The sequence below is a fragment of the Schistocerca piceifrons genome, chromosome 7, assembly GCF_021461385.2.
Source record: "Schistocerca piceifrons isolate TAMUIC-IGC-003096 chromosome 7, iqSchPice1.1, whole genome shotgun sequence".
Lineage (NCBI taxonomy): Eukaryota > Metazoa > Arthropoda > Insecta > Orthoptera > Acrididae > Schistocerca > Schistocerca piceifrons.
Window position 1 is genome coordinate 311,679,907 of NC_060144.1, and position 23,292 is coordinate 311,703,198.

Genomic DNA, 23,292 nt, shown 5'->3' on the forward strand with positions numbered 1-23,292 from the left:
TTTACTTCCATATGAATAAGAAGTTGCTCATGCTCACTGCCAATCTCTTTACACAATAAAGAAAATAATCTGTATTGCAGATGTCAAGTTTTAATGAAATTGATGATTTGAACTACTTCATTAAGTATCTTTTGCAAAGGTTCAGGCAATCTTTTGGCTACTAAGGTTTCACAGTGGATACAACAGTGAGTCCATTCTACCTCAGGGGCTACTGCTTTGATACAAGCTAGAAGTCCAATTTTTTTGAGAGCCATTGACTTTGCTCCATCCATCATCAAGCCTACACTTTTTTTCCAGGTGACATCGTGTTCATTGAGATAATTATTTAATGTAGTAAAAATATCATCTGCTGTTGTATACAGTAGTTCACATGAAAAAAGAAAATTTTCAAACACTTGGTCCTCCCATAAGAATCATGCAAAAACCAACATTATAGCTTTTTTTGATATGTCTGCACTTTTATCCAATTGTATTGCGTACGTGTCACTCATGTAATGTCTAGCCAGGAATGTTTCTTCGATGTTAACTGCCATATCAGTACTTCATCTTTGAACAGTATTATTTGAGAATGGGACAGTTCCTATTACCTTAGTAGCTGCATCACCTAACATTCTTTTGCAAAGTATTACTGCTGATGGCAGTATAAGTTCCTCAGCAATTGTGTGGTTTTTCTCACATTTAGCAACAAGTTGAGCCATCTCGTAAGATGCAAGGGCTGCATTTTCGTTTACATTTGCACATCAGTATTTGGTAATTGTTTTACGAGATGTTTTCAACTCTCCTAATTTATTTTTGAAAAAATCTAATGACTTACTTTTGTACTCTGGGTGCTTTGTTTCAAGATGGTGCCGGAGTTTTTCTGGTTTCATACATTCATTCGAAAGGCTTTCGTAGCAAATTACACATTTACGTTTAGGCTGTTGCTCAGGTCCAGTGAATGTAAAATGGATTTCCAAGTAATCAGAGTTATATTTTCTAAATTTTCCAGTAAGCTTAACACTGATCTTGGAACGGTTAGGTTCAAGGCACACCGACAATTTAGGTTCAATGGACACTGACAAATTTGGTTTGAGAGTCACTGACTTACTTGCTAGAACATCAAATGCATAATCTTCCTCTTCATCTGTAGGCCTTTCTCGTTTTAACAAACCAGTTTTTAACCAACGGTCCATTTTTAACTACGCGAACTGTAGCTTCCACAAAAAACTATTTAACACAGAATATTGAATATGTAAACAACACAGTCTGTGAAAGCACTGCAAATAAATTAACAATGGCCAATTGTCATCAGAAATGCTTCTGTAAAGTAACTGTCAGTTGTCAGCTGCAAAGAGGCAATGCGCACAGTCTAATGGCATACAGCACAACTATTTGCCTCTATCTAATTCTAGTTTTGCGCTAGAGCGTGCTTGTATCAGTTGGCTCTCGGAAGACGCTAGACACAGAAGTTAGCATTAGCTAAAGCTCTGCTCATGCAGGAAGTGGCCAAAACAAAAAATCTGTTATCATACGAAATATATTTAATATATTTTTTATTCTAATAGCATCTTGCGAACCCCTCCGGTATAGCTCGCGGATCACCTGTTGGGAACCACTAATCTATGTTAATGACTTCTCAAACTGTATAGCCCCAAAAATATTTTCTATGCCGATGATATGACCATGATCTCCACAGATGAGAATATGCAAGAGGTGGTAAACAAAAATAATGAACTTTTTGAAAAACGTAGGGTGTGGTGTATAAACAACACAAAAACAGAGGAAATTTATTTTAAACTGAAGTCACGGTAAGCAGAGAATCACACTGTGAAACTACTGGGACTAAAAATAGACCAAAGGCTCTCATGGGATGACCATATAAGCTATCTGACAGGCAAACATGCACGCGTAATACTCCTGCTGTATAAACTAAGATATTCTGTCAGTAAAAGTTTATTCATGCTTTGCTACTATACATTCTTTCAGTCACAGCTACAATACAGGATTCTGTTATGGGGTAATTCACCAGGCACAAACCATGTATTCAAATGGCAAAAAAAGCAATTAGATGTATACAAGGATTGGGTCCAAGAGAAACCTGTAAGGAGCACTTCAGTGTATTAAACATAATGACACTCCCAAGCCTCTATATGTATAACTGCTTAATATACATAAAAAAATACAACAATTTACACAGAGAATGAATTTACATTTGCACAGCATTCGAAACAACTGCATGCTTGATATACCATATTCTAGACTGTCACTGACACACAACAGTCACAAACACCTAAGTCTAAAGTTACATAGTAAACTGCCACAATCTGTCAAAACCCTCACCCTCTTTAAATTTAAGGAGGTATTAGACACATGGCTCAAAAATAAAGCATACTACTCAATTGAAGAATATATTGGAAGTAATTTGGAAGGAACGTATAAATACTGAAATAATGTATGTATCATTAACTAAATGTGTAAAAGCGTATAATTAATTCTTGAATGTAAACTGTATAATGATTACTGCTGAAATTGTCTGATTAGTAAGAAGTTTATGTATTTATATGTATTTAATATAATGGAAGGAAACATTCCACGTGGGAAAAATTATATATAAAAACAAAGATGAGGTGACTTACCGAACAAAAGCGCTGGCAGGTCGATAGACACACAAACAAACACAAACACACACACAAAATTCAAGCTTTCGCAACAAACTGTTGCCTCATCAGGAAAGAGGTAAGGAGAGGGGAAGACGAAAGGAAGTGGGTTTTAAAGGAGAGGGTAAGGAGTCATTCCAATCCCGGGAGCGGAAAGACTTACCTTAGGGGGAAAAAAGGACAGGTATACACTCGCACACACGCACATATCCATCCACACAAACAGACACAAGCAGACATATAAATATGTCTGCTTGTGTCTGTTTGTGTGGATGGATATGTGCGTGTGTGCGAGTGTATACCTGTCCTTTTTTCCCCCTAAGGTAAGTCTTTCCGCTCCCGGGATTGGAATGACTCCTTACCCTCTCCTTTAAAACCCACTTCCTTTCGTCTTCCCCTCTCCTTACCTCTTTCCTGATGAGGCAACAGTTTGTTGCGAAAGCTTGAATTTTGTGTGTGTGTTTGTGTTTGTTTGTGTGTCTATCGACCTGCCAGCGCTTTTGTTCGGTAAGTCACCTCATCTTTGTTTTTTTATATGTATTTATGTATATGAAAATGATGATATGAGTAACATGTACAAATTACTAACTACTAAAAAGATGTATCGATATGTGTGCATAATGTAAAATGTAAAAATTCGTAACAACTATACTTTTATGAAATATGTAAAATGTATTTTGACAAGGCCAAATGCATGGTAAACATGCTGAATGGCTAATAAATAAACATATGAAATATATGATGAAGCCTCTAACAGGACTCGAGTAGGAAGTGCTGGGTGCATGGATTGGACAGGTCATGCACCTGGGTCTTCCACAGGGGTATGAATCAAATGCCAAGGAGTTGGGGTTGGGAATGGCATGTGGATGGACTAGGATGTTGTGGAGGGCAGGTCGTGACACAATAGCACTTTAGGAGTTATGGGAAGGATTTTGGGTAAGATATCCTTCATTTCAGGGTATGATGATACATAATCAAAGTCCTGACAAAGGATGTGGTTCAGTGGTTCCAGTCCGGGGAGGTAATGTGTGACAAAGGGGGGCTCCTTTGCAGCTGTTTTACAGAATGCTAAAGGTCTCACAAAGACACTATAAACAGACCCAGTCTGTAAACAGATTTCTTGTGCCACCCCAATCCTTGCACTGCCACAAAGAACCAGCTACAAAGGAGCAGCCCCTTTGTCACCCCTTGCCACCCCTGACTGGCACCTATGAGCTACATTCTTCATCAGGGCTTTGAAAATGTACAATCATCCCCTTAAATGAGGAACATCCTACTCAGGATCATTCTCACCCCTCCTAAAGGGATGTCCCACCACCCACCCAACATCCATAACATTCTAATCCATTCCTAGGCCATCCCCAGTCCCAACCACTTGCCACTGGGATCATATGCCTGTGGGACACCAATATGCAAGACCCACCCAGCACTTCCATCCCCATCCTGTCACAGGCTTATCATACCCTGTCAGAGACTGGGCCACCTGTGAAAGCAGCCATGTTTTACAAGGGCTATTCATAAAATAAGATGTGATTGGGCATAAAATGGAAACTACAGCAAGGCTCCAATGTAGCTTTGCATGGATGTGTTGTGCAGTCCTCTAGTACACCTGTCAATTGTGTCATGTCTCTCTTTTCAGTTCTGAGCAGAGCACACAGTGAACACGTAAAGATGCCTAGAACAACAGTGTCTCCCACCATGTATGAGGGCCTGGTGTGAGATTTTGCCTGATGTGCTGCAGCCAACATAACACAAATTTCTTGCATTTTCTTGTTCATGACAGTTCTCAGGCTCACTCTGCAGGGGCAATGAAGGTGCTCCTGCAACATTTTTGATGGGGAGTGTTTGATCACCCACAATACAGCCCGTAATTGGCTCCCTCTGTTTTTCATCTTTTTTCATCTCTTCTCACATGAGCTACTGGTTCTTAAAACAACATTTTGGCACAGACAATGAGCTGTAGACAAGTGTAGAGAATTGGTGGAAAACACAGGTGGCTGCCTTCCATGATGAGGGTAATGGAAAGTTGGAGTGGCAACTATGGAGAGAAGTAGCTGGAAGGTACAGCTAACTGCTGCAAATGAAACATTTTTTTTATTTTTGTAGTGATTTCCAGTTTGTGACTAATTGGATCTCACTTTGTGAGTAGCCCCTCAGCTCTGCTGCAATCATTGCACAGCATTATATTGGTATGACTATCAACCAACTGCTCACTAGGAGTGTGGCAAAGAGCAAAGTGGATCACCCTGTGGCACAATGTGCAACCTGAAAGTAACATGCTAGATTACAATGGCTGCTTCTCAACCCCTGCCATCTGTATTCTCCCCATCAACACCAGGTTTTCTGAATATCACAGATGGGAATTATCATTACACTGCATTCTCTCCTCCTGAAGCTATCGCTGCTTGAACCTATGGTAATCTACTGTCCCTACACTATCCACTCAAGAGCTTCTGCCCCCTCTGTTATATCACCTTCTCCCACTTCATGTTCCCTCACCCTCATTATGTAGTGCTCTCTGCTAACACATCCTCCAGTCTTTACTCCTTCTCTTTTCCGCTCCCTATTTCCTTCCCACCCCCCCCCCCCCCCCCCCCCCCCACCTCCCCCAACACCTCCCCTCCCGCCACCATCTAGTCTGTGCGTGCCCCACCAGGCAGCACTCACTTGTCTCCCCCACTCATACTCTATTATCCCTCCTGCTTCTTTTCCCCCACTCCAAATTGCTGATTCTATTCAATTCAGTTGCATCATTCCGGCTGTTGTAGCTCAAGATAGCACTCGTGTGTGCATGAGGGGTGGTTGCATGTGTGAATGTGTGTTTGTTTCCTTCCCTTTCTGAAGGAGGCTTTGGCCAAAAGCTTAGTGCATAGCAGAAATTTTCATTGAACCTGTCTACAACTTAACATGTCATTTTTATGATGAGTAGCAATCTATCCTTTTTGTAATATTGTTCATTTCCAACTCAGGATTTCCATTGTTTGTTTATATCTTACGTTATTCACAGTTTAACTGAGTACCAGTGACTTAATGAAAGAATAAATTTGTCTACCTCTGTGTGTTAACTCATTTAGCATTCTTGTAGTTTATTGCATTGTTAATACAAGACCATCAAAATTTAAAAATAGAAGCTTTCAGGTTCCATAGTTTTACTTATCATGATTAGTTAGAAATTTAATTAGGCTTGGTGTGGACAATAATAGTGGAGTGTTCTGCGAAGCAGATAATTCTTTGGTATATCATCACACACATACTCTTAAAAATAATTTTAAAAAAATAAAAATAAAGAACCACATATGAATTATCCAAATGAGACAGAAATCAGTAGACATCATGTACTTGTACAAACAAAGCAGTTATTCAGCTTGGAATTGATTGATAGAGTTGTTGGATGTTCTGCTGAGAGATATTGTGCCAAATTCTGTCCATTCGATGAGCTAGATCATCAAAACCCTGAGCTGGTTTGAGGGCCTTGCCCATAATCCTCTAATGTTCTCAGTTGGGGAGAGATATGGAGACCTTTCTGATAAAGGTAGGGTTTGTCAAGCACAAAGACAAGCAGTAGACTCTCTCACCATGTGTGTGTGTGTGTGTGTGTGTGTGTGTGTGTGTGTGTGTGTGTGTGTGTGTGTGTGTGGTGGTGGTGAGGGGGGGGGGGGGGGGGGGAGTGGGCGCATCATCTTACTTAATCTTACTTAATTGTAAGCTTAGGATGGCTTGCCATGAAAGACAATAAAACAGGGTGGAGAATATGATCAATGTACCACTGTGCTTTAAGGGTGCTGTAGATGACCACCAAAGGCATTCTGCTACGAAATGAAATTACAACCCAGACCACCACTCCCGGATGTCAGGCCATATGGCGGCAACAGTCAGGTTAGTATTCCCATCACTGTCTGATGCATCTCCAGACAAGTCTCCACTGGTCATAAACACTTAGTTCAAAGTGGGACTCATCACTACAGCCAATGAGGTCCCACATCGAAGACATGTCTGCATACATTCTGGACAGTGATGGGATACCAACCTGACTGTCACCTGCCATATGGCCCAACAACCAGGAGTGATGGTCTGGGGTGCCATTTCTTTTGATATCAGGACCCTTTTGGTAGTCATCCCTGGCATTCTCACAGAACAGTGATATTCTACACCCATCCTGGGCTTATATTTCAGCAAGGTAATATCTTCCCGCACATGGTGAGAGTTTGTATTGCTTGTCTCCATGCTTTCCAAATCTTACCTTGGCCAGCAAGTGCTCCAGATCTCTCCCCAATTGGGAATGTTTCAAGCATTATGGGCAGCGCCCTCTAATCAGCGTGGGATTTTGATGATGCAGTATGCCAACTGGACAGAATTTGTCATGATGTACCTCAGGAGGGCATCCAGCAATTCTTTCAACCAATACCAAGGCAAATAACACGTTTCATAAGGGCCAGAGGTGGACCAATGCATTATTGAGTTGCTCAATTTATGAAGATCTTTCTTTTGAATAAATCACCCAATTTTTCTGAAATTGTAATAATTTGTTTGTACGTGGACATCACATCTACCAATTCCCATCCCATTCAGATAATTCCTCTATGGTGCATCATTTCTATTTGTATTCTTGAAGTGTATAAATATTAGTTTTCAAAGTGACTTACAGTATCACTTTGGCTTATTAAATATATTATATTTATGTTTAGATTCATTTAGAAACTGTCCCTTACCAAGAGTTGTGACAAGATCATTTAAGTCTGAGGGTCCATTCCCCTTAAGGCAGTCAATGGCCTCAGCAACTTCTAGTCCATTACCAACTGCCTTTCCAATAGGTGTATCCATTTTTGACAGTACAACTCGACACTTTACTCCTAGGCCATCAGCAACCTCAATCTGAAAAGGATAACACACAATATCATCAAAAACTGAACATAGATACTATGTGTTTAGTTATTCAAAATGAATGACACCTACTTTGTCACCCAAATAACCCTCAGCAGACTGTCAAACATTTATAGCAATATTGTTCTTAAAGGAAACAGAAAGGGAATCACGGTGTCTCCATGTTGTAGTGATACTACATGATTGCAGAAACCATACTGTAATTTCTACTTATTGAAAAAGTGCGCTTCCAATAACTTTCCAGTTGATAATAATATTACTCTAAAATTTTAATTACAGTTATTGTCATATTTGTATTTACAGTGATAGCTGATTGGTCATACTCTGAACATCTTCAGATATATTGAGACAAGTAAAAGACATGCTAAGTTTGATCTTACATAACTAATCAGAAACATGCATAGTGATATTATTGTGAAATTCATGAGATGAATGTAATCCAATAGTACTATCAAAAGTAAGCACAAGGAAAACAAGGAATGGAATAGCTATTTTTTACTAATTGTTTTAAGGATTGTGCCAGTTATAGTTCAAAGATGATACAAAAGACAACGTGACAAATAAGGATGGAAGAGAAAAGGAAGAGAATGATGCAGTTAAAGAATTGAAAGAAGGGAAAAAAAGAGAAAGTGGGAGGGAGGGAGTAGAAGGAAGGGGTTGTACTTTTTTGGAGGGGAATATGTGAAAAAATGAGAAATTGCTAAAAAACGCTACACAGGATTTGGATGTACGGGATGGAATGGAGATTATATAAATTGAGGTTAAATTCTGAGGGTGGTGGGATGCAAGAAGGATATTTTAGAAGCCAGTTTGCCATCTCTGGAATTCAGCGAAAGTAGTACTGCATGAGAAGATTCAAAGGGCTCCTGTAGTACAGCATGCAGTAATGTCACATGAGACATATGGTGGTGTTAAGCATGCTAACCAAATTGATATGGAAAATCCAGAAAGCAGATAGTTCCTTTTTGTCCTTTCATGCATCATACCAGCTAAGTGGATGTCATCTCTACATAGATACCTGTGCAGTGAATTTTAATCTGTCTTTAAAGTCATACAAAGGTGACACTGTAATAGATGGCAGTGGGTGGGTGCTTGAGGCTTGTTTTACATTGATAACACTTGTGGGGGTAGGAACTGGGCGTACTAGTCTGTGAATGTCAAAGGTTTTACAAGAAAGTCATAAAACAACATTATGTATTTGTTAGATGTAATAACAACCCCCCCCCCCTTTTCCACACACACACACACACACACACACACACACACACACACACACAATCATAGAAGCAATGAGAAATCCACTAACAAATGAAAATGCATGAAAGGTAATTAATTGTAAAGCCATAGTTACAAGGGTAAATAAAATATTTGTTTCTTTACAGTAATTCAATGGTTTATTTTATTAAATTAGTTGAGGCAATAGGTAGTGTTATCACAAAAACTAATGTCAGTTCATCAAAAGTAGAAGATATAAATTGCTATGGTTCATTAGTTTAATTGAATAAATTTACTTGCTCTGGGGTTTTGTCCACTTTCATATTATATATAGTGAAGATCTTTAAATTATCAGGCAGTACAAAGGTATGTGATATATACTGCTCATTACAACAGAAAATATGACGACTGTATTAGTTACTAGCTGACATACTGCATAAATGAAAAAATACTTGAGGGATATGTTCTAAAAGGGCTAAAAAGTCTGACATTACTGCACTTTATGAGCAGGGAGATTTTTCTCTCCATTAATCTTTATACCAATCCCTTTAGCTCCAGTTTATTACTGAAGTCTTGTTATAAATAATGAAGCACAATATAGCAACAGGTAAAACTTTTCATCTACTACTTCCATAGAATCTACAACTAAATGCTTTCTTCAAGTCTGTATGGATTTTTCTGCAATGCACATAGAACATTTGATTATGCAGAACATGCTCCATTTCTAAACAAACTATATTTTTATGACATTAGGGAAACCATACAACTCCTAGTCCTATTATAAGTAGGTTGTGTGTGCTGAAAATAAAGGTACAGTACCAAACTGAGCTGTTTGATCTAAATATATCATATTTTATGGACTATAAGGCACACTATTTTCTTTGGAAAATTGCCTCTAAATTCATGTAAATCTTATACTTGAAATAAATATTAAAATGTCCAGCATTTGATTTAAAATACTTACCAGACTTGAAAAATTGCCATATATTCGATGTCTCAGGAAACCTTTCACTATCTTGCAACAATAGATTCAACTGGTAGCAGCACTGCACTGATGTGATGAACATTAGTTGTGGGGATACACAAGTTTGCTAATACTGTGTCCCTCCCACCGTGCCATCACAAACCCAGAACATTGTCTAGCCTATGATGTGTCATTGCACTCTACAATGCCAATGAACTTGAATTGAAAGTGATTTGTGTTACTGGTAACAGTATCATATTTTCATTAGTAGCTGGTTTCGTAATGGAAAAATATGAGGTATTCATATGGTGCAGGCTATCAATTGAAAGTAATAGCACATGCTGAAGAATATGGAAACAGAGTAGCTGGGTGGCATTTTGGCCCTGCACTAAAAGCAAAAACCATTTGCTATTGGCAGGCTAGTAAAGAAGAGCTGAAAAAACAGAGGAAGACTGAATGAGCAAATAGAGGACTGAATGCAAAATGGCGAAAACTAGAAGATGATACATGAAACAGATTCGAGGACACTATCAAAATGGCTTTCGAATTGATACAAAAATGATGCACCTAAATGCTCGTAAGCTAGGACTAGAGTGGAACTTAAGAGACTTTAAAACGTTTGTGAAGTGTCATAGACTTAGCATGCAAACTAAAACAAAAATATCTCAGAAAATTCCACAAGAGAATGAAGACAAAATATTATCTTTACATTATTTTATTATTCAACATCAAAAGAAAATTAGTGTGGAACTAAATAAAACCTTGAATATAGATGAAACTCCTCTGACATTTGATGTGCCAAGTAACAGAACTGTTGCCATGAAAGCTGCCAAAACTGTAACTACAAAAACATGAAAAAATGTACTACACTGTTACCCTTTCATGTTGTGAAGATAGTACTAAACTTAATCCAATGACCATTTTCAAGCACAAAACAATGCCAAAACCTTTTGAAATACCACCATGGATTGTTATTCACACACATCACAAGGACTGGATGGCAGGTGTTGGTATTAAATTATAGATTAACAGAGTGTGGGAGAGAAGGAGAGGTACTTTATTGAAGTATAGGTCTCTGTTGTGCTAGTTCAGTTTGATAGTCATTTTAAAGATTACGTGAAAGTGAAATTGAGATAGGGAAATACTGAGCTTACTATTATTCCAGGAGGACTTACTTCAGAATTACAACCTTTTGATGTCTTGATAAATAAGCTATTTAAAGTGTGTATGAGAGGAATGGAATAAATGGATGATGGATGACACCCAATGTGAATTCATGCCGAAGGGTGCAGGCTTTCTCTGCGAATTTCATATATGAAGTCTTCACGGGTTGTCAGCCGAGTAGCATCGTCATCTCATAGCAACATTTTGATGGAATGCGTCTCCATCATCTTCAGGCAAAGTGTCGGGATATCATCTGTTGTAGGCTTATATCTCTGCTGGACTGCTCTCCACTTCCTGCAGCCGGCCAATCACGCACCAGCGGAATCGCCTGATGTGCCTTGTCTCAAGGTTTTTCAAAAATTTTGAAGCAATCTCTACAGCTCATTTTAATTTGAAAATCAGCTGTCTTCATTGTGATGATGGGTGAGAGTATATATTAAATGAGCTTAAAACTTTTTGTGAAGATTTGAGCATTCACTTTGAGTTCACAATATGATACATACCACTGGGGTTTCACATGAAATGCATTTATCTAATATTTGTCCTTAACCAACCCCCAGGCGACAGTGGCTACCATCTCAGCACAGCCTGGGAGCCTGCAATCAGGGGCGCCAGACTTCTGACTTTCTTTCTTGAAAATATGCACAGTAAAAATGAGTAAAGTCATCAATAGATGTTAAAATGTTGCTTTTTTTATCATACGAACTTGGGGAGTGACTGGTCCATTTACTATGAATAATTTCAATTGGTCTAGTTGCGTTTCCTCTTCATGTTTTGTGGGCTGCAGTGTCTGTTTCCATTCAGTACATGTGTAGCACACAGAAGTGACACTACAGTGCACAGCAAGTTGTGTGGATTTTGTGTGTAATTTTGTAATGCTGTTAAGAGTGCTTCCACCAGAGGTGCTGCATTCTATGACGCTTGAGTGCTTACTCTAAAAATTAGTAATTTATTTGGATACCAGTGGACAGGTCATTTCGACATATGTATGGCCAAAATCAAAATCAGCTATGTGAAAAATTCATGCAATATGTATGTTGGTCTATATATAAAAGCCAACTTAGGAATTTTCCTTTGTGTGAGACTGCATGCACAAGATCATGTGCCAATTTAATGAACTAGATTCGTATACGTTACTATTCACATAGTTTCTGTGTAATCTTTCATTGATCGTATCAGTATCTGTTTGTATTGTGATACAGTGTGAAAGTTTCAACATTCATGTGTGCCGTGATAAACTCGTTCTGTTATCATCAGTTGTATTACAATTTTTGAGAACAGTAGACCTATCCTCATTCAAAACAAAAGTTCTCTAATTTCATTGTTCAATTAAACTAAAACTACGCACAGGCCATGAAGGCCCAGATGTAGCGACTGGCCGCCATGTCATTCTCAGCCCACAGGTGTCACTGGATGTGGATATGGAGGGGCATGTGGTCAGCACACCGCTCTCCTGGCCATATCATTGTACAATTACATGAGAAACAGTGGAAAATCCATCTGCAACTCAGCATCTCCGTTATATGGTGAGCAGTAATTTTCCTTTTCATAATATTATTACATGAGAAATAGCATATTTTGAGAAGTTTTGGACACTTACAAAAGTATATTTTCCTACGTTACTGGTTTTGGATATGTAATTTATTTCATAGCAAATCAGTATTTATGTTTTATAGTTCTGCCAAAGAATAGACCAGTCCTGAACTTCATTGAATATCAACGCAAATAAACATGCATTTTTGAGAATTTTCAGAAGCTACCATTATCCTTTGCATAATCTACGAGCAATTTGTAGCAAATTGGCATTTGTGATTTAGTTACTGTAGCAGATTTTCTGACTAAAATACTGTGTTACATCTAGTTTTCCCTTAAGGAGAAGTAGTCCTGTATCTTACCAACATTTATCATACATTAACTCTGTTTTCGAATTTGCTAACAATCATAATTAACATGAAAATATTTTAGAAAACTAGCAATTTCTACCACAAGTTTTTATGTTGCGTTAATAGAAATCTTGTTTTACAAATTTTCTTCAATTTTTATAGGGAATTAGCTGCTTTTTAGCTCAACAGATTAAAAGATAATCAGTGGGTTTAATTTAAAGTTATTTGTTCACTGCCTTGTAACACACTGCACCAGTCAAAATGCAGCCCCACTGTGAATGCTGTTCTTGAACACTGGATAAGTTGGTTGACATCAGTATGCAGCTGGAAATCGCCCAGATTACTGTCAAAAAATGGCAGCTGCTGCAAATCAGTACGTTGGAAGAGCTCCTGAGATTTGTGTAACTGTGATACCTGTACCAAATGTACATCAAATACTGTCCTCTCTTGTGCATCTTGTCTCCTCTGCAGAAAGTACAGGACCAGTCATTACTCACCCACTTGACTGTGAGTGGCATTTCAATGGTAGATCTACACATCCTGTATAGGGTGGACAGGGACCATGGAGGACTCAGGGTGCTGTACTGATCCACCTAACCAACAAGTTTGAGGTGTCTTTCACTGAAACTGAGCCAGTGGGACTCACATCACCTGCTTTGGGGAGACCTGTTTTGTCTAGTGTCAGGAGTACACAAACACAAAAGGGTAGGGATCTATTACTCATTGACACTCCAAACATTTGGTGGGTGAAGGTACCCTTTAGAGAAAAGGCAACAAGGGACAGTAAAGGGCAGCAGATGCACTCAGCGTGTATGCCTGGGGGCCTCATTCAACATGTTGAAGAAGCTGTTCCAGCAGCCATTTAGGTAATAGGGCGAAACCAACTGTAGATTGTGGCACATGTTGGAACAAATGATGCCTATCATCAGGGCTCTGAGGGCATTCTTGGGTCATTCCAGAAACTGGCAGAGAAGGCTGCGAAGACCAGCCTTGCACATGGAGTTTCCATGAAGCTGACAATCTGCAGCATTGTCCCCAGTACTGATTGTGGACCTTTGGTTCTGAGTTGAGTGGAATGACTGAACCAGAGATCTTGAAGGTTCTGTAACAAGCTAAGCTGTGAATTCCTGGATTTGCACCATAGGGTTGAGAACTGTAGGGTCCCCCTAAATGGGTCAGGTGTGGACTACACATCAGAGGTTGCTAATCAGGCAGCTGATTTTTTTGGATTAGGCAACTCTTCATCTAATCCAGATAATGACAGCTGTAGGAAACCTAGAAGTATCAGTATAAGATCGAAAGAAATGCCTCCCACACGCTAGAGTATTTAAATCCTAAAGGTAAATTGTCGAAGGATTTGCAACAAAGTGCCAGAATTTGAAATGCTCATGAAAAACAGCAAAGCTCACAAAATACTAGGTACAGAAAGCTGGTTGAAACCTTAAATTGATAACAGTGAGATTTTTAGGGAACATTTAAGTGTATATTGAAAGGATAGACAAATGGGAAATGGAGGTGGTGTATTTGTCACAGTTGAAAAGAAACTCACATCCACTGAAGTAGAAACTGAAGCTGCATGTGATATTGCTTGGGCAAGATTCAGTATCAGGGTAGGCATAAAATGATAAGTGAATACTTCTATCGCCCACCAGACTCATCCCCTTGTGTAACCAAAAACTTTAAAGAAAATCTCAGTTCATTTGTATGTAAGTTCCACAATCATAATGTAAACACAAGTGGAGACTTTAATCATCCAACAACTAATTGGGAAAATTAGTTTTGTTAGTGATGGACATGGTAAGACATCCTGTGAAACTTTAATAAATGCCTTCTCTGAACACTACCTTGAACAGATAGTTAGGAACCCCACTCATGATGGAAATATATTGGATCTAATAGTAACTAATAGACACGACCTCTTTGAGGTTGTCCACTTCGATACTGATATCAGTGACCATGATGCTGTTGTGACAACAATGATTAACAAAGTACAAAGGGCAACTAAAACAAACAAACAATGATATATGTATTTAGTGAATTAGATAAAAAATCAGTAGTGTCACATCTCAATGAGGAATTTGAAACTTTCAGTACAGGGCAGGAGTATGTTGAGGAACTCTGGCTCAAGAGCAAAAGAATAGTTAACCATGCACTGGATAGGTATGTACCCAGTAGAACAGTTAATAATGGGAGGGAACCTCCATGGTATACAGTCACTGTAAAGAAACTTCTAAAGAAACAGAGATTACTGCATAACAGCTGTAAATCAAAGCACAGGGCTATAGATAAAGAGATACTGGATGAAATGCTTTTGGCTGTCAAGAGAGCAATGCATTATGCCTTCAATGACCACCATAGCAAAATATTGTCAAGTATTCTTTCACAGAACCAAAAGAAATTCTGGTCATGTGTAAAGTCTGTTAGTGGCACCAAAGTTAGTGTCCAGGCCATAGTGAATGAGACAGGATAGGAAATTGATGGTAGCACAGCAAAAGCTGAAATCCTTATCTCCATTTTCAAATGTTCCTTTACTAAGGGAAACCCAGGAGTATTGCCCTAATTTAATCCTTGTACCACTGAAAATATGAATGAAATAAGTACTACTGTCAGTGGTGTTGAGAAACAGCTGAAACCATTACAACTGAACAAAGTTCCAGAGCCTGATGGAGTCCCTGTCAGAGTCTACACCACAATTATCTATTGTAGATCCCTGGAACAAAAATCTGTGCCTAGTTCCTGGAAAAAGGCACAGGTCACACCTGCCTGCAAGAAGTGTAGTAGAAGTGATCCACAAGACTACCATCCATTATCCTTGACATTGATTCCTTGTAGAATTGTAGAACATATTCTGAGCTCAAACATAGTAAGGTATCTTGAACAGAATGACCTCCTCAATGCCAACCAGTATGGATTTTGAAAACATCGATCATGTGAAACCCAACTTGCACTTTTCTCATGTGATATACTGAAAGCTTAGGATCAATGCAATCAGGTAGATGCTGTGTTTCCTGATTTCTTAGTAATATACCTATGCTTATCATCAAAAGTATGATCATTGAGGGATAAGTGAAATTTGTGACTGGACTGAGGACTTTTTGGTAGGGAGGATGTAACACGTTATCTTGGAAGGAGAGTCATCATCAGATGTAGAAGTAACTTTGGGTATCTCTCAGGGAGGTGTGTTGAGACTCTTTCTGTTCATGTTGTATATTAATGACCATGCAGACAACGTTAATAGTAAAATCAGGCTTTTTATAGATGATGCAGTTATCTATAATGAAGTGCTATCTGAAAGAAGTTGTCAGGTATTGATATGATTTCAAAGTGGTGCACAGATTGGCAACTTGCTTCAAAATGTTCAAAAATATAGTATTCTGCACTTCACAAAACGAAAAAAGAAAATAACCCATGACTATAATATCAGTGAATCACTGTTGGAATAGGCCAACTTGTACAAGTATTTGGGTAACACTTTGCAGGGATACAGAAAGGCAGATGAATGACTTTGGTTTATGGGTGGAATACTGGGGAAGTGCAATCAGTCTACAAAGGAGACTGCTTTCAAATTACTCATGTGACTGGTTCTAGAATATTGCTCAAGTGTGTGGGAGTAGTACCAGATAGAACTAACAGGGGATGTTGAATGATTGCGTAAAAGTGCAGCACAAATGGTCACAGGTTTGTTTAATCTGTGGGAAAGTGTCACAGAGATACTGAAGAAACTTAACTGGAAGACTCTTGACATAAACTATCCCAAGAAAGTCTATTAACAAAGTTTCAATAACTGGCTTTGAATGATTACTCTAGGAATATACTGCAACTCCCTATGTAGCAATCACACAGTGATCATGAGGATAAAATTAGAATAATTACTGCACATACAAAGGCATTCAAAACATCATTCGTTCCATGCTCCATATGTGAATGGAACAGGAAGAAACCCTAGTAACAACGGGACATGCCATGCAGCTCATGGTGATCTGCAGAGTATAAATGTAGACATAGATGCATCTGGAACTTATGAGTGTTATTGTAAATCAGGTGAGCCTACCTTTTGGAACATAATTCAGTCATCTGTGTTGATGAAGCTAACCATCATACAAGTTCTTTATGTATAAGATTTAATGTGTACAAGTTTGTCTCATTTCTCTGTGCAGCAACAAGAACCACATTGTCCTTCTGGATAATACCTTTACACTTTTCAAAAACGACTTGCAAACCTTTAGATTTCTAATTTACACTGCAAGTTACAGTTGGGGTTCTGGATTTGACAGAATATCTGTAATCAAAACTGGTATTTTCTTCTCATTCACATAACTTATAACTTCAATCTCACTATGTTTTTCAACTGCATATTACTACAGTATTTATTAAATGCTGTGTAGCTCCAGAATCATTTGAGATGATGCTGCTAAATTTTCTTAACTTGCTATTCTCTTTTCCAGCTTGATCATCAGAGACTGCACCTGCAGCATTTTGCTTTGGTTTCTATGCTTCATTTTTCTTTGCTTTTTGACAATATGACAGAGTCTCCTTCCAATTCATGATCATAAACTCAAAAAGTAAAACAATTAGAAGCTTTTTTATTTGATTTAATATTTCTACATGAATTAATGGACTTCAATTCACCTGGTTGCAACAAAAAACTGTCATTTGCTTAATGGGGTCTTTCTTGAATACACTTCTGCTCTTCATTTGAAAGTCAGTTCGTCAAAAAATCTAGAGTTAATGTATCTGGTGACAGAATTTCTAGTATTGTCACTAGATTATCATAATCCAGCAGCATTGTCAACAACAGGTGGCAAACAACATCAAATCCCTCTAATGTTGCTCCTGATGATAATTATTCTTGAACTAATTTGTTGAGCTGCAGAAAATGAACAGTAAGCAAGTTATTTCTTGAGTAAAATTTCATTATTAGTAAAGTTTTCCAAATTAACAACTGATCTGCTATTTCTCTTCATTGAAAAACAATGTATAGTGACAAAGACATATCAAATGAGGTAGCTTTGTCTTGGACATTTTCCATATAATTATCTGCAATTTTCTGTATGATTTGAAACTTGCATTTGTTGTTACATTTTTTCAAAGTTGCTAACTGCACATCTTTTTGTGTATACTTCTGCCATATCATTATCTTCAAAAATTACCATTTCAGAATATATCATTTGAATCAATTCCAGTAGATACATCTGATTTAACACCACCTAAATCCAAAATTTCCTAATACTAAAATTGATTCCATTGAACAATGGAAATTATATTTCTCTATCTCATCAACTATGCTCCATTTTATCACATGTCCTGTAAATCAATACAGCTCTGGGCTCCTAATCTGATAAATTCAAAGAGCCAAGAGAATTTCTCAGGCACACTAATTAGGTAACTTGTAATAATAATGATTTATATGATGAACTTCTGGTAACATTAAGCAACTTGAGAATAAGTACAAAAAACTGTATCAGATGGCAACCACATATCAACAACAGAATAAAAAGTTAACATCACAGAGCTGCCATATGGAGAAAGAACTAATTTGAGAGATTTGAATTGCATCCTTCAACACTTTTCTGTTCCATCTGACCACTGTGTTAATAAGGTTATCTGTGTTTCCCCACATCAAATAACACTCACCATATTTTCACCTAATACTTTTGCAGTCTCAATTTTCTTATAAAATGCAGCATTTCCAACTTTAATATCCATAACTAGAAATTTGGTCCCCTCAGCTACTTTCTTCGAAATAATGGAACCTGAAACAAGTATAATTACTACAAAAGAAGAAGAAGAAGAACTGCTGAAGCTTTCAGAGTGTAAGCCAATATGTGATGTAATAAACAAACAGAAAGGCAATATGAAACCAATGGAAAAAACAGAAAATGCGTACAACTTGAACTTTAAAGTTATATATTTTTTCTTTCTGTAGGTCAGTGGGACAAGGAGACACTGAATCTGAGCCTGTCACCTTTCTGTTTACAGCTAACAGTCTTGTATTACACCATTGTTTTCCTACTTCTGTGGGTCTTTTAGTCCTATTTTCCTTTCATGTCATTGTATAACAATCATAGGTTACTTTTATGTTCAGAAATCAGAATAAACTTACTTTTGACTGGATGCTAGTCCCAAGCAGAATAAATTGTCCCTTATAATGAAGTCTGTGTTAACAGTTTTTTCTTTCTGTCATACAATTACTTTGTGACTGCACTCTGCTGGTTAGTATTTGCTTTTTTATTACTCCCTGCCCCCATTAGTATAGTCTTAAAACAATGTTTTTTCTTTCAAAAGCACACCAACAAAGTAAAAGTAGAGTTTAATGAATTATTTAGGAATGAAGGAGACGACATATGAGTTATCATACTTGACTTCTGCAAGAATAAACAGTTATACAATCTGTGTCTATACAGTTATACATATTATATCTAAAAAGAAAGATGATGAAACTTACCAAACAAAAGCGCTGGCAGGTCGATAGACACACTAACAAACACTAACATACACACAAAATTCTAGCTTTCGCAACCAATGGTTGCCTCGTCAGGAAAGAGGGAAGGAGAAGGAAAGACAAAAGGATATGGGTTTTAAGGGAGAGGGTAAGGAGTCATTCCAATCCCGGGAGCGGAAAGACTTACCTTAGGGTACCTAAGGGTACCTAAGGGTACCTTAGGGTACCTAAGGTAAGTCTTTCCGCTCCCGGGATTGGAATGACTCCTTACCCTCTCCCTTAAAACCCATATCCTTTTGTCTTTCCTTCTCCTTCCCTCTTTCCTGACGAGGCAACCATTGGTTGCGAAAGCTAGAATTTTGTGTGTATGTTTGTGTTTGTTAGTGTGTCTATCGACCTGCCAGCGCTTTTGTTTGGTAAGTTTCATCATCTTTCTTTTTAGATATATTTTTCCCACGTGGAATGTTTCCCTCTATTATATTCAGTTATACATATTGATATACATACACTTCAGTTTTAAATCACAATGTAGATAGGCAAAGAATGATGATCAGGCCATAAAGGTCACAAAAATAGATTTAAGCATACCCAGGGTATTGTGCATTTTGGCTTAGATATTCGTCTATACTATAATAAGATCCATCTAGAAGGCATTGCCTCAGCTTTTCTTTAAACTTGGGTATGTTTCCAACCAGTTTTTTAATTATTGGTGGAAGGGCACTAAAAATCTGGCTGCCACTGTATAAAACCTCCTTCTGCACCATGCTCTTTGTTTTTAGAATCATAAGGAACATCAAGTTTTCTTCTGGTGTTATAATTATGGTACAGGCTATTTGTTTTAAATAAGTTGCTATTTTTTTGTAGCAGAGTACATCATGGAAAAAATATATTGAGCAGTTGTAAAGATCTGAAGATCTCTAAATAGATTTCTGCTTGAGTGTCTAGGATGTACTCCACACATAATTCTTATGACTTGCTTCTGTGTGTGGAACACTTTCCTTGCTATTAGTTGATTTCCCCAGAATATTACACCATAGGCTGTAAGTTTATGGAAATAGCCAAAGTAAGCTGTTTTTACGGTGGCAAATGTTGTTGAGCTTAACCTTTTCCACAGATCTTGAATATGGTAGTGCCATTTAAGTCTTGCTGTCTATATGCAGACCCAAGAATTTGGAGCACTCAACCTTTAGAATCTCACATTCGCCCATTTTTAGATTCATTGGTAACATTTGTATTAGAGGAAAAAAGAACATAATTGGTCTTTTATAAATTGATGGAGAGACCATTAGTTTCAAACCATTTTATCATATCTGCAAAAGGCTTATTTACTACCTCATTTGATACATTCCCCGAGGGAATGCACACAAATATACACACACACACACACACACACACACACACACACACACACACACACACACACACACACATATGCACATGCCTGTCTCCCTACATTGTGCTCAGTCAATTGCCACCTCTTTCCAATCACTGTGGGCCATAGAAGAGCTGGCAATCAAGTGACCACAATGTAGGGCGACATGCATGTGCATATATCTGTGTGTGTGTGTGTGTGTGTGTGTGTGTGTGTGTGTGTGTGTGTGTGTGTGTGTGTAGCTCTGTACGCTTTGTTTGTGTACCTGTCAATGATACAGCACTTCTGCCTTTTGATGAGTGATCTCCTTTATTCCTTAATAATTTGTTATTCTCAACCAGCACTGTCTGTACATTATTAAAAGTAGAGTTTGAAATATAGTAGGGAAGATTAAGTTGAAAGATACCACAAACATACCAATAATTAAAGGATTGCTATCAACTGTGGCAGTAACATCTCTTCTCTTATAAAGTTCTTTGTCAGCAGGAGCCAAACGAGCTGTTGGTCCAGCAATGAAGCACCCAGCCTGCTGAAGAGTTGCTTTCAATTCACCATGAGTGAGATTTACTTTGAATCCTGAAAAATGTAAAAAATATTAAGATTTCATATTTTTGTGTGTTTAAAGAGCTATACTTTAAAAATATTCTTCTATTTTTGTTATGGATCAATCTGAAAGATAATGTCTCTTCATATTTTGTGCTAGCAGCACCACTATGTGTATGCAAATCAGATTTTCTTTAGATGCACACTATAATGGTTGTAAGCACTAGTTACCTCTGAGGTTTGATGTGAGCAGCTGATGTTAGTTAGGAATGCCTTTAAGGTGACAAAGATGCCAGTTATCAACACCTCACTGAGTCTGAATGAGATCATATAATAGAGCTATGAGAAGCTGGATGTTTCTTCTGTAATGTTGCTGAAAAACTTGGTAGGAAAGTAGCCACTGTAAGTGGCTGCTGGCAGCAGTGGACATGAGAATGTACAGGCACAAGAAGACTGGGCTCCGGATGGCCATGTGGCAGTTCCGAGAGAGAAGACCATCATGTTAAGTGTATGGCTGTGGCACATTGTACTGCATCTGCAGCAGCAATTTGAGCAGTAGTTGACACCACAGTGACCCTATGAACTGTTACAAATTAGTTACTTCAAGGAGAGCTCTGAGACAGATGACCTGTAGTGTGCATCCCACTGTCTCTGAAGCACCAACATTCCGCAACTTCAGTGGTGTCAAGCAAGAGCTCATTGGGGGATGGGGTGGAGGTCTGTTGCATTTTGTAATGCACTTTGGCGCCAGTGAAAGCCATGTGTTGCTTAGGAGGAGGCCAACTGAGGGCAGCAACCAACCTGTCTGCATGTTAGACGCACTGGACCTACACCTGGAGTTATGGTCTGGGATGTGATTTTGTATGACAGCAGGCATGCTCTCGTGGTTATTCCACGCACCTGACTGCAAATCTGATGTCAGTCTGGTGATGTGACCTGTTGTGCTGCCATTCATGAACAGCATTACATCTGCTGTGGTAACCCAATGTGCTCTATGGGGTGTCAACATGTTGCCTTGGCCTGCTCGATCATCAAATCTGTCTCCAATCAAGCATACACAGGACATCATCCACAGCCCACATTAATCACCCCTGTGTTGACTAACAAAGTGCAACAGGCATAGAACTACAGCCCACAAACTGACATCCAGCACCTGTTTGATAAAATGTGTACACATTTGCCAGCTTCCCTTCAACATTCTGGTTGTTACGCCAGTTATTAATGTACCAGCATTACACATTTTCAGTTGCTTACTTTGGGCTTATATTAATCTGTGCCCATCAAGTGGCACCACAGGCCTCTATACCCCTGTGCCCCCACCCCCCACCCCACCCCCTCCCCTGCCCCCAGCAATCCTGGGAGTGTAGGCATGCTGATTTTGTGTGTACACTTCTTAACTTCTTTTGGATGGTTGTACTTGACATTTTCTCCTAATTTCCTCATGTAGTTTGTTGCTGTCCACATTAATGGTGGCTACGGCCATGACCCTTACAGGGATTTTTTCCTTGGAAAGATTGCCATATATGCTTGTGACAGACAATGGCCCACAGTCTGTGTCTCAGGATTTTGAGGATTTTTGTACAAAGAGTGGCATCTGGAATGTTGTGGCACCCTCCATTTCATCCTCAGTCCAATGGTGAGGTGGAGCAGCTTGCCTGTACTTTCAAAACTCAGGTGAAAAAAATACATCACACAATCTTCTCCTGAGAAAACCCTCAGTAGGTGCTTGTGCTCATATAGGTTTACTCCAGCTAGTGATCATAGCCTAGCAGATTTTCTTCTTGCCCCCCCCCCCCCCCCACCCCCCCCCCCCCCCCCCCCAGTACTATACACTGCTTTATCTGATTCAGCCGACACTTGATCACCCACCAGCATCTGTCTTGCAATGGTTTCATCTGGGATCCACCATCTGGACCTGTGGATTTGACTGCTGCCCTAAATGGAAACCAGTGGTCATCCATCACTGCCGAAGCCCCCAGGTCTGCATTGTGCACACCTCCAACAGCATGGTGTCCTTAAACTATGATCAGCTCCACCCACATATGACGCAGCATGTGCTGGCTACTCTGTCCTACCTTCCCCCCCCCCCCCCCCCTCCCCTCTTTTTCAGATGCCTCCAACATCTGCACCGGCCCCCAAAGAGAAGGCCATTTTTGTTGTAGGTGTCTCTGTTACCAGGCAGAGTGGTTAGT

The 23,292-nt window shown here is 38.8% G+C and overlaps 1 protein-coding gene across 1 annotated transcript in view; it reads right to left on the minus strand.

The window, feature by feature from the left end:
- Positions 1 to 23,292, minus strand: part of LOC124805100 (thymidine phosphorylase-like) — a 176,625-nt gene that overhangs the window by 44,577 nt on the left and 108,756 nt on the right. Inside the window, exons 5-7 of the mRNA XM_047265543.1 lie at positions 20,975 to 21,133; positions 18,378 to 18,496; positions 7,346 to 7,508 (exon numbers count right to left, since the gene is read on the minus strand). Of these exons, the coding sequence (XP_047121499.1) occupies positions 7,346 to 7,508; positions 18,378 to 18,496; positions 20,975 to 21,133 (441 nt within the window). The remainder of the gene's footprint in view (positions 1 to 7,345; positions 7,509 to 18,377; positions 18,497 to 20,974; positions 21,134 to 23,292) is intronic.